The sequence below is a fragment of the Enhydra lutris genome, unplaced genomic scaffold (assembly GCF_002288905.1).
Source record: "Enhydra lutris kenyoni isolate GAN:26980312 unplaced genomic scaffold, ASM228890v2 scaffoldscaffold22, whole genome shotgun sequence".
Taxonomy (NCBI): domain Eukaryota; kingdom Metazoa; phylum Chordata; class Mammalia; order Carnivora; family Mustelidae; genus Enhydra; species Enhydra lutris.
In genome coordinates this window covers 15,754,679-15,766,840 of record NW_019154106.1, presented here as the reverse complement: position 1 = coordinate 15,766,840, position 12,162 = coordinate 15,754,679, and the positions used below count along the sequence as shown (strand labels likewise).

General features: G+C 39.3%; 1 protein-coding gene across 1 annotated transcript; it reads left to right on the top strand.

The window, feature by feature from the left end:
• Window positions 1–9,453: 9,453 nt before the first annotated feature.
• Window positions 9,454–10,383, top strand: LOC111149805 (olfactory receptor 4B1). The gene has a single exon (XM_022507085.1). It carries the CDS (start codon window positions 9,454–9,456, stop codon window positions 10,381–10,383), a length of 930 nt encoding a protein of 309 aa, XP_022362793.1.
• Window positions 10,384–12,162: the final 1,779 nt, after the last annotated feature.

Sequence of the window (12,162 nt, the reverse complement as noted above, 5' to 3'; positions counted from 1 at the left end):
CATCTCTGCCCTTTGTGCTTCCAAATTGCCAGCTGCCCCCAGTTTGAACATGTGCCCCCACAGCTCCAGGTTTCATTCTGGAGGGTTACCCTAAAGTCCTATCTCCACTGCTAGCAGTCTGGGAGTCTGTGTCTAGTCTCCAGTGTGGGAGCCTTTTGCACTCAGGCAGTACAGGATCCTGGAGGCTCCCTCCCCCTTACATTTATCTTCCAAAATCTGCCCCCAGAATTATGCACCTGCCTCCCACACCCCACCTCATGCCTTGAAACCAATTGTTGGAGATATTTTGTTTGTAGAGATATGGATATACCTTTTTACATCTCAGGCTGATTTTGTGGGTATTCAGAGTTGTCTGATAGATATCCAGCTCAATTCAGGGGACTGGTTGAAATAGGGTCCTCTACTCCTGCTATCTTTCAATATAATATGTTATTTGATTGAAAGTTGAATATATATGAACAAGTGAAGAGCTTCAGAAGGTTTTAAAAAAGGGTAGATATAAAGGATTATATTTTTTATTTTAGTTGCTCTTAAGTATTTTTTTTTAAAAGATTTTATTTATTTATCAGAGAGAGAAAGAGAGAGAGAGAGTGCAAGGGCATGTGCACAAGCAGGCAGAGTGACAGGCAGAGGCAGAGAGAGAAGCAGGCTCCCTGCCAAGCAAGGAGTCTGATGCGGGGACTAGATCCCAGGACCCTGGAATCGTGACCTGAGCCGAAGGCAGCGGCTCAACCGACTGAGCCACCCAGGCGTCCCTCTTAAGTGATTTTTTTAAAAAAAGATTTTATTTATTTATTTGACAGAGAGATCACAAGTAGGCAGAGAAGCAGGCAGAGAGAGAGGGGGAAGCAGGCTCCCTACTGAGCACAGAGCCCAATGCAGGGCTTGATTCCAGGACCCTGAGATCATGACCTGGGCCAAAGGTAGAGACTTAACCCACTGAGCCACCCAGGTGCCCCACTCTTAAGTGATTTTTAAGGCAAAAGTAGGAGCAATATATTATAGGTCTGTAGTATATGCAAAAGTAAATTATATGAAAATATCACAAGAAATGGGAAGCAGGAATTGGAAGTGTAGTGCTATATGGTTCTTAGACTGTATGAAGTTGCATAAAAGCACTTAAAGGTAGATGGTAATAAATGAAAGACATAATATGTTATATAATATAGTCTCTGTAATATTGTATATGCATACATATATTATATGTTAGCAACCACTAAAATATTTTAAAAAGAAACAAATAGTATGTAGTAAGGTAAAATGGAATCATAAAAATAAACTAATTCAAAATTAGGCAGAGAATGAGGAATAAGATAACAAAATACAATGGAACATACAGAAAAAAATAACATTTAACATATAATATATATTATATTATAGATGTTTGAATTAAGCCAGTCAATACTTACACTAAATGTAATGACTTAAACACTTATTAAAAATATTTAAATTGTATAAAATACCAAACCCAAACTTATCTTGCCTGTAAGGCATTTTTTCAAATATGAAGACATATATACATTAGGAGTAAAATTATGGAAAAAGATACATAATAAATGCATTAATCAATAAAAGCTAGAGCAAATATATTGATATCAGACAAAACAGACTTTAGGACAAAAAATATTACTGGAGATAGAGAGGGATATTACATAGATGATAGATGGATCAGTTCACCAAGAAGACATAATAATCCTAATAGCATATGCACCTAACAACAAAGTCTTGGAAACACATGAAAAAGAAAGACCTGATAGAACTGACTGTCCTTTTATTGAAGTTTTCCCAATGAAACTCATTATATAGTAGATTTTTCAGAAAGGATGCTTATGTACAGTATTTTTGGGTTATTACCTGATCAAAACTTTGTTTATTGAAAGACAGCTTGGTTAAGTGTAATATTCTGTTTTTTTTTTTTTTTAAAGATTTTTATTTATTTATTTGACAGACAGAGATCATTAGCAGGCAGAGAGGCAGGCAGAGGGGGGGGGGTAAGCGGGCTCTCTGATGAGCAGGGAGCCCGATGCGGGGCTCGATCCCAGGACCCTGGGATCATGACCTGAGCTGAAGGCAATGGCTTTAACCCACTGAGCCACATAGGTACCCCAATATTCTGGTTTATACTTTCTTAATATTCTTGAAAATGCTGCTACACAGTTGCCTTGCTTTGTATTGTTTTTGGGAAGTTGAATGCCACTACAAGTCTTTTGTTTTTGTACGTTATGTCATAATTTTGCCTAGAGTTCCTGAGGATTTCTTTCTTTATCTTTAATGTCTAATAGTATTACTAGGATACATCTTGGGTTGATTGATCTGTTAGCTTCTCCTGGTACCCAGTGGATCCTTTCAATGTGTAGCCTTAGCTGTTTTTAAATTTATAAAATATTTTTTGGATTATAGTTTTAAATATTGGTTCTATTTTATTGTTTTGATTTTTTTTTGGACATCAATTATATGTGTGTTAAGCCTCCTTGGTCTAACTACCATTTCCACCCCTCTCTTTTGGCCCTTTTAACTTTTTATTTTTAAAGAATTTATTTATTTATTTATTTATTTATAGAGAATAAGGTGGTGGGGAGGGAGTGAGAGAATCTCAAGCAGACGCTGTGTTGAGCAAGGAGACTGATGCGGAGCTTGATCTTATGACCCTGAGATCATGACCTGAGCCAAGATCAAGGGTTGGATGCCTAACTGACTGGCCACCCAGGTTCCCCTAACTTCTTTAAAATGTCATTTTATTTCCTTTGATTATCTGATTTACTTTCATGCTCTTTATTATATTTTAATTAGACTCTTCTCCTTTTGGTAATTTAATTTTCATTTCTGACATGATTTTTTGTCTTTTTATTTTATTTTTTCCTGAGTTTAATCAACTCTCATTTAACTCCTTTCTGATTTAAATTTTTTTTTTTTGTTTTTGGGTTTTGTATTTTTTTTTTTTTTTAAATTTATCTTTTTTTAATCATTTTTTAAAATTTATTTTCAGCATAACAGTATTCATGTTTTTGCACCACACCCAGTGTATTTAGAGGGCACGGACTGCATGGGTTTTGTATTTCTAATGCAACATCTTATATTCATATCCATGAATATATTTGCCATGTTTTTAGCTTTCCTCTCTCAGAGCATAATAATTAGGTGTTTGTAACTTCTTAAAGTTCTCCAGCTGAAAAAATTGAAAAACATCTTGAACCTTTTCCTAATTCACAATTTTTATGGTAGAGTTTTACACTAGAGACAACAAATTCCATGGGGAATGTGGCTCTTCATCACACTGTGAGGCTCAATTTATTTTAAATAGTTTAAGCATCTCAATATTGAAAAACAATCCTTGGTCTTCTAGTGAATGCATGGGTTTTCTAAACTAAAAAACAGGACCTTAAACTCACTGTCTAGCTGTCTGTACCTATTTTTCTGTTTCTAAATAGATGACCTAAAGACTGGCCATGGGGATGATTTCCTGAATCCGTCCCTTTGTGATTTATCTGCATCCCTATAAGCTGTTCATTTTCTAAATTATCATAGAACAGATGGAACTTTGTTGTGTGGAAGCAAGACTGGCACTGTTAACTGGCAATAACAATCACAAAATCAAAATCACTAGAAAAGAATCCCAGTGTTATGGAAACAGTGCATCGGCAACTTGACTAGTAACTAGCTGTGTGACTCAGAAGTCAGTTAAACTCTCTCTTAGCTGCTTCATCTGTAAACTAAGAAGATTGTATTAATAGTCTTTAAATTGCCTTTCAGCTCTAAAGTTTCTTCTGTTTCATCTGGTGCCTTGGCTGAGATGAAGCAGCTTAGCCCACTGGGGGTCTTCTATGCGGAGGAAGAAGCCTGCTGGAAGAGTTGTTGTCAGGAGAGCCTACTGTGTTCCAGGGCACACTCTTTTTGTCTCTTCAGCCCAGGACATTCTTTGAGTGATGAGCTCATGCAACAGAGGGAGAAATTGTTCCTAATCCTAAGGAGAAGAATCTTTATGTTCAAATCTTTGCTGTAAATCTGAGCATTACTCAAACAAGGTAGGTAATGATATACCCAGAAGGATGTCTCAGGTTGATTGAATGTGGGTATAAGGTTCCAAATCACTGTATGATCTAGAGTGAATCACTTTTCCTCCCTGAGCCTCAGTTTCTGCCTCTGTAAAAAGGAGGGGGCTGAACAGAATGTGCCCTCAATTTCTCCTTGGTATTCACATTCTGTGATTCCATAAAGTGTCACTTGGGGTCTAGCATCAGTTGTGAGAAAGAGGCCCTTGTGATGTGACTTTAAGTTCATTTCAATAGGTCTTTCAGGCTCTCTATCACTTATTATTTTGTCCTTGTCAGATTTCTCTCATTGTGGCTTATTTTAGAGGATAAAATTCTATCTAGTTAGGATCTAGAACATCATTTATCTACCTAGGCTTACATGTAATCAATGAATGATTAGCTTGTTATCTGTGATCCTAGGATGAGGGTTTTATTTGGGAAGTGCTTGGAGGAAGAGGAGATAATATATTACTAATTGTCTTTCTTTTGGACAAGGGGGGAAGAGAAGGAGAGAAAAATGTAAATAAATACCAGGAAGTCTGAACTAATAATAGCTACTACTTATTGAGAGCTTCCTATTTGCCAGCCAACCCTCTTGAGTGTTTTATATATTTTATCTTAGGTCTATTTCTTGCAACAACCATGTCAGATATGATTTTTTAAAAAAAATTTTTATTTCTTTTCAGCATAACAGTATTCCTTGTTTTTGCACCACACCCAGTGCTCCATGCAATCCGTGCCCTCTCAAATACCCACCACCTGGTTCCCCCAACCTCCCACCCCCCCGCCCCTTCAAACCCCTCAGATTGTTTTTCAGAGTCCATAGTCTCTCATGGTTCACCTCCCCTTCCAATTTCCCCCAACTCCCTTCTCCTCTCTAACTCCCCTTGTCCTCCATGCTATTTGTTAGGCTCCACAAATAAGTGAAACCCTATGATAATTGACTCTCTCTGCTTGACTTATTTCACTCAGCATAATCTCTTCCAGTCCCATCCATGTTGCTACAAAAGTCGGGTATTCATCCTTTCTGATGGAGGCATAATACTCCATAGTGTATATGGACCACATCTTCCTTATCCATTTGTCCGTTGAAGGGCATCTTGGTTCTTTCCACAGTTTGGCGACCATGGCCATTGCTGCTATAAACATTGGGGTATAGATGGCCCTTCTTTTCACTACCAGATATGAATTTTTACCCTATTCTGATAAAATAATAAAAAAAGGAATCTTCTTACAGGGACATATGATACGTAGGTGATAGAGCTAAGAATGGGCTGCCAACTGCAGTGCTTGTTCCCATAGACCCTATTGTAGATCAGTCCCTGAGGAGAGAGAAAAGCAGCTCAGCAGGTGTTCTTGTTTTGTTTTCTCCAGCCCTTTAGAGATCCATGAACCTGGAACTATTCCCTCCACTCAAAGTTGGGTCATCTCTGACCTTCAGCAATTCATCATCTGTGTGTCTCACAATGATCCCATGCACTCATCTGATACAACTGTCTTACATTTCCCTAATGAATTTTTTGTTTGTATTTTAAAATATATACCATGTAATCCAAATGGTAATCTCAACATACAAACTCAGATATGATATATACATGAGTGTGTAAGAGATTTGTGTAAGAGATTTGGTCTTTTAATGAGAATTAGATAATTCGTGTCCTTGCAACACTGGACAAAACAAAGAACAACAAATACCTTCTATGGAACATAATGATTTAGCCACCCAGCTCACAGTGAACTTAACTGCAAAGTTGTAACACGTGTGGCTTTGACCCTGTGCAGTAAAATGTCTGTTTCTGAAATAGAAATGATCTACATTATTCACAACCTTAAATATTTGACGAAAGAGTCACATCTGTGTTATATGTGGTCAAGATAGGCTGAAAGGAAAATGTATACAAATAGCATTAAATAATCTAGTTCTTTCTTATCAGTTCTACTGGTTGGTCAGTTTATCATCAATCAGAAGTCTACATATATCCTGAGCCCCATCTGTAAGATTGACACTTAGGTGCTGGGTGGGTTTAAGGAGTAATGAACTGAAGACAAATAAGCAACATAAAACCACAGTAAGCAATAAGTCAATATAAAAATCAATTGTAATAAATTGTATGGTTCCAGTTGTAGAGAATATTTTCATTTTGAAATTCAACTCAATGACCATTTACTGGGCACTTACTGTGTATTTAGTTCTGAAGATTCAGACATGAATAAGCTCAACTTAGTAAGGGAGACAGATACAGAAACAATAATTATAATAAAATTTGCTAAATACTCCAGTAGAAAGATGTAAAAAACACAGAAGAAGCGTTGGTTGGAGTGGAATGATAAGTGGTGTCTGGTCTAAGCATTAAAGCAAGAATAAACATGAATCAGAAAGCCAAGGTGTGCATGCCACACAAAATGTAAAGAGTATATGGGTAATGGACAATTTTGGGAGAATGATATATATTTCAGAATATATAGGCTCCAAAGGAAGTCTTGGCAAGTGAAACTAGAAAGGTGATCAGGATCCAGTGCTTATATGCCCTGCTAATACTATTGGACTTAATCTTGTAGACAGTGGGAAGCTGTTGATAGATTTTAAGTTAATGCATAACTTGTTTAGATTTGCATTTTAGAAGTATAAAAACTATGATAAAAATAGCTTACATTTTTTGAGGGGTTGCTATGAACTGAGTACTACATGGGTTACTGCATTTAACGCATGATCACTTAAACTCATTTGCAGAGTCAAGAGCTGAGGTGAATGAACTAGTGTGAAAGTGACCAGAGTGGCTTCCTAGACAGTGGACATCGTAGAGAGGGTAGGACTTGGAGTGGCAGGCAGAGGGGCAGGCACGCCATGGAATGTGAAAAGCAAGAGATGCTCTTGTGGTGGTTGTCAGGTTGCCTTGATGAGAAGGTGAGCGGACCTCTAAATAGGACAATAATATGTGTTATTTAGTTGTCAGTAAAGTTGGTCCGAAGGAGCACGAGAAAGTATGTTAGAGCTTGGAGGAATTGAGCGCTGATTTCCAGGCACCTGGGAGACATTGGTCATTTCTGAGTGATCTGAGCAGAGAGACTCAGGAAGAATTCTGACTTCAGTATACAGAACACATTGAGGGGTTGAAGATCTGGGACTTCTGGAGACAGTTGGAGCATGGGGGAATTGTGGTAATCCTCACATGAATTTATATTCTGCAGGAAGATGGAGGCTGCAGGATGAGGTGGAGGAAAAACCTAGTGAAATCAACAGGATGTGGGGATTTGTAAACGTGGGAAATGCAGAAGAGGATGAGTTAGAGGTAACTCCAAAGAATCAAGCCTGAGGACCAGGCAGAATGAGTGCTGCTGTAAGACCCAGCTGAGAAGAGCAGTCTGTCAGGGCTTCCCTGCTGGGCGATACTGAGTCCACAACTCAGCACCATCAGCTGCAGCTCTAACCCCTGGTCAAATCCATGCCATGGGGGCATAGGAAGAAGGGGCATCTCCAAGTCTCACACTCTCCTCAGTATCCCACACAGCTTCTTGGTTTCTTTTGTTCCAGAGGTGGTGGCATGGAAATGTTGCCAGCAACTTGGAGTTCACTGGAATGCTCCTGCTATTCACAAGGAAGGCATAATTGGACAAGTTTTGTATTAATGATAGGTTTTGGTGTTATTTCTCTAAGGTGCTGGAGTGGCTAACCCCTTTCTTCTCTCGCTGAGGAGCGATAGCTCTCCCTCCCTTTCTAGAAAGCCCTGCATTCCAGCCTTGGCTCAATCACTCACAAGTGGTGTGTATTTGGACAGGTTACTTAACCTCTCTGAGTCAGAGTTTACTCACCTATCAATTAGCTACCTCAAAGTGGTACAGGAAGAATTAATTGAGGGGACAATGATAAAATGCTTACCACAGTCCAGCACACAGTAGATACTAACTAAATGTCAAGTGTCTGCCGCTGTGGCTGTTGGGATGACAATAAAAATGACAATGGTGAGTATCAGGTAGACACATACTTTAGATTCCCTTAGGCCACCAGACTGTTTTACATCCTCTGAGGTGGTTTCTGATGCTTTCATTTTTTCCCCTCCTCTGCACCAGTAAGGGGGCCTCCTCTTGCTTTCCCTCTCCTGTTCAGTGTTCTTCTTGGATACCCTTCTTTCATGCCATGCAACCACCCCCCCCCCCCACCATTTCTTCCTCCAGTGCTAGCCAGGTAACTTGCTGAGGATTCTTTCAGCATATTGTCATCTTGTGTATATCTTCTAATTTTTACTATGAGAGAAATTGGTGATGGGTGAGGTACTTAATCTTTTTCAGTTTGGAAGCACAAGTGAAAGAAGGAAAAATAAGAGGAATAAGAAATACTTCAAAGTAATTGTACTTGTTTTTTTAGCTGAACTATAACTGACACAAAATGTTACATTAGTTTCAGGCATACAACATTGTGACTGACAACTTCAGAGTAATTTCAAAAGCAGAGAAAATCTCAAGAGTTTCCCTCTGCCTCATTTCATAACTGTGCTACTGAATTGCATGAAGCAAAAAGCTTCCTGAGGGTGAGAGCCATCTTTCTTTCTTCCCTCATATGTCCTGAATTGCCTGGGCACATGGTAGATGCTTAATAAAACATTTGGTCAAAGAACTGGCTTGAAATAAATCCTCACCTCCTGCTGACAAAGATGAGAATACTGGAAGACAGAAACAACCGAACAGGTGAATCCCCATATATTATATGTGAACTATTGTTTGATACTGACCTATATTCTCAACAGCTTCCAGATGTCCACTTTGGCCCCAGGTGTCACAATTTTCTCAAAATGTTTGTTACATTTCATGAAGATGTGGGGTTGGGCAAAGCCATAGGGCCTGAAAAATTCAGAAACTGATAATATCATGTAAGGATACCACTGAAGACACTCTTTAGAGAGGGAGAACTATTAATGAGATTGGCATTTCTGAGGAGTAAATGGAGGAAAAAGGGATTCAGGAGCAGAAGTTCACTTGAGAATTTCTCTTGCTAAGGCATGATAAGAATTGTTGGTAATAAGGATACCTATTATTACTGAAAATGTTGATTATTATTTTCAGTGTGGGTATACTTGAGATAACATACTAGTTGGAATAAAATGATGTGGTTCTTGTTCTGGGTCCACTTCTTACTGGGAGGCTTTGCTAATTCACAACCTCTCTGAGCCTTGGTCTTCTCACTTGTGAAATCGGGATCATGGAGTTTTTGTGAGATAGATTGCATAGTGTTTTGTATTGAGTGGGCTATTGGGTAGTGAATGGATAAATATTGGTTATGTTAACAAATAAGTAAGTAAAATAAACCAGTAAGATGTTATGTATGAAAGGGTTCTATTAACAGCAAGTACTAAATAAGCATGCATGACTGGCATTATGATATGTTTGTTTTGTCATAGGACTCTTCTCTGAGATTCATCTTCTCCATATGGAGTCTAGTACAAATAATGTGACTGAGTTAATTTTCACTGGCCTTTTCCAGGATCCAGAGGTGCAGAGAGTGTGTTTTGTGGTGTTTCTTCTTGTGTACCTGGCCACAGTGGTGGGTAATGGCCTCATTGTCCTGACAGTCAATGTCAGTAAGAGTCTGCATTCCCCCATGTTCTTCTTCCTTAGCTACCTGTCCCTGGTGGAGATCACTTACTCCTCCACTGTAGTCCCTAAATTCATCACAGACTTACTTGCCAAGATTAAAACCATTTCCCTGAAGGGCTGTGTGGCTCAGATATTCTTCTTCCACTTCTTCGGGGTCACTGAGATCTTTCTGCTTGTGGTGATGGCGTATGACCGCTATGTGGCCATCTGTAAGCCTCTTCATTATATGAACATTATGAGCCGTCCACTGTGTCATGTACTGGTGACTGGCTCCTGGCTTGGTGGCTTTTTCCACTCCATTATACAGATTCTCATCACCATTCAGTTGCCCTTCTGTGGTCCCAATGTGATTGACCACTACTTCTGTGATCTTCAGCCATTATTCAAACTTGCTTGTACAGACACTTCCGTGGAGGGGGTTATTGTGTTGGCCAACAGTGGCTTAATTGCTCTGTGCTCCTTCCTCATCTTGGTGTCCTCCTATATTGTCATCCTGTTCAACCTGAGGAATCATTCTGCAGAGGGGAGGCGCAAAGCCCTCTCCACCTGTGCCTCTCACATCACAGTGGTCCTTTTGTTCTTTGGACCTGCCATCTTCCTCTACATGCGACCTTCTTCCACCTTTACTGAGGATAAACTGGTGGCTGTGTTCTACACAGTTGTCACTCCCATGCTAAACCCCATCATATACACACTCAGAAATGCAGAGGTGAAAATTGCCATGAGGAGGTTGTGGGGCAAAAAGAACTCAGGAATGGAGTAAAAATGGGAAAGTGATAAAGAAAAACACATATCTGATTATTCTCTGTTTTTGAAATAGGTTTTGATTTCAGTGAGACATTCAGGAATGGCAGAAACAAATGTAAGAACTTAATATTGCTGCTTCTGTGATTCTTCTTAGAACCAAAGACTTGGCTGGTATCCTAGTATAATGTTCCAAGGACAGAGATCAGATTGGCTCCATGATATCCAACCATGTCATGGGGTTGGGTAGTATTGAGACTCAAATTGAATGCAAATGGAAAGGAGAATATTTTTATAGGCTAAAGTACTTCTATTACATACTTTCTCCCTCTCTCCCTCCCTACTCCCTCCCTCCTTTTTCCCACTCTCCCTCTCTTCTCCCTTCCTTTTTCAACCTCCTAATAATGACCTGTATTTCATTAAGAAGGAAAACCAAAGAGAGGAATTATCATGGGATATTTGAAGAGTGTACCAATGTGATCTTATCTTCCAATATGAAGAAGTGTATCTTTGTAAATCATATCCAAGAATTTTTCTGTTCTTCTGATTGGTTCTTGGCATCTTGTAAAATAGACCATCTGATTACAAGTACCGAAAAAATCTCTGGGGCAATTTCAGTTCTTGTGACATGTTGGTACAAAAGATAGTTCTTCAATCTTCACAAGCCCTTTCACAATGTCCAGCATCCATAAATTAAAAAAAAAATCGAAATGGCATAGGTTCTAGCTGTCAGTGGGGAAAGATCAAGTCAATGTTTTAATGGAAAAGTTACTTTTAGGCTTATCCAAATATAAGTAAACACAGAAGATTCCTCAAGAAATTAAAAATAGAGCTTCCCTATGACCCTGCAATTGCACTACTGGGTATTTACCCCAAAGATACAGATGTAGTGAAAAGAAGGGCCATCTGTTCCCCAGTGTTTATAGCAGCAATGACCACGGTCGCCAAACTGTGGAAAGAACCAAGATGCCCTTCAACGGACAAATGGATAAGGAAGATGTGGTCCATATACACTATGGAGTATTATGCCTCCATCAGAAAGGATGAATACCCGACTTTTGTAGCAACATGGATGGGACTGGAAGAGATTATGCTGAGTGAAATAAGTCAAGCAGAGAGAGTCAAGTATCATATGGTTTCACTTATTTGTGGAGCCTAACAAATAGCATGGAGGACAAGGGGAGTTAGAGAGGAGAAGGGAGTTGGGGGAAATTGGAAGGGGAGGTGAACCATGAGAGACTATGGACTCTGAAAAACAATCTGAGGGTTTTGAAGGGGCGGGGGGTGGGAGGTTGGGGGAACCAGGTGGTGGGTATTAGAGAGGGCACGGATTGCATAGAGCACTGGGTGAGGTGCAAAAACAAGGAACACTGTTATGCTGAAAAGAAATAAAAAATTAAAAAAAATAAATAAACACAGAATGTAGAAAATTCTTATTAGGCTTAATTTGAAGAATGAAGGGGAGGGAAATACTGTCCATGCATGTTTCTACTCCAGACTCCTGTCCTTTATTCTAAATGACCATGCCATGTCCACTTTTTTTCATGCCTATTAGTGTTTCTCAGTGAAGTTCTCGTTCTGACAGTCTGTGTCTCTGTTATTGTGATCCCAGTGTGACTGACCATTATTTATGTGATCTTCAGCCATTATTCAAGCTTGCCTACACTGACACCTTTGTGGAGGAGGGTTATTGTATTGGCCAACAGTGGTTTAATTGCTCCATCCTCATCTTGGTGACCTCATATATCCTTCCACCTCTCTGAAATTCTGCTTCACCCAACTGACTCATATCACCGTG

Bases quoted from the DNA above. Each gene is read 5' to 3' on its own strand.
- LOC111149805 (XM_022507085.1), top strand. From the start codon at position 9,454: ATGGAGTCTAGTACAAATAATGTGACTGAGTTAATTTTCACTGGCCTT.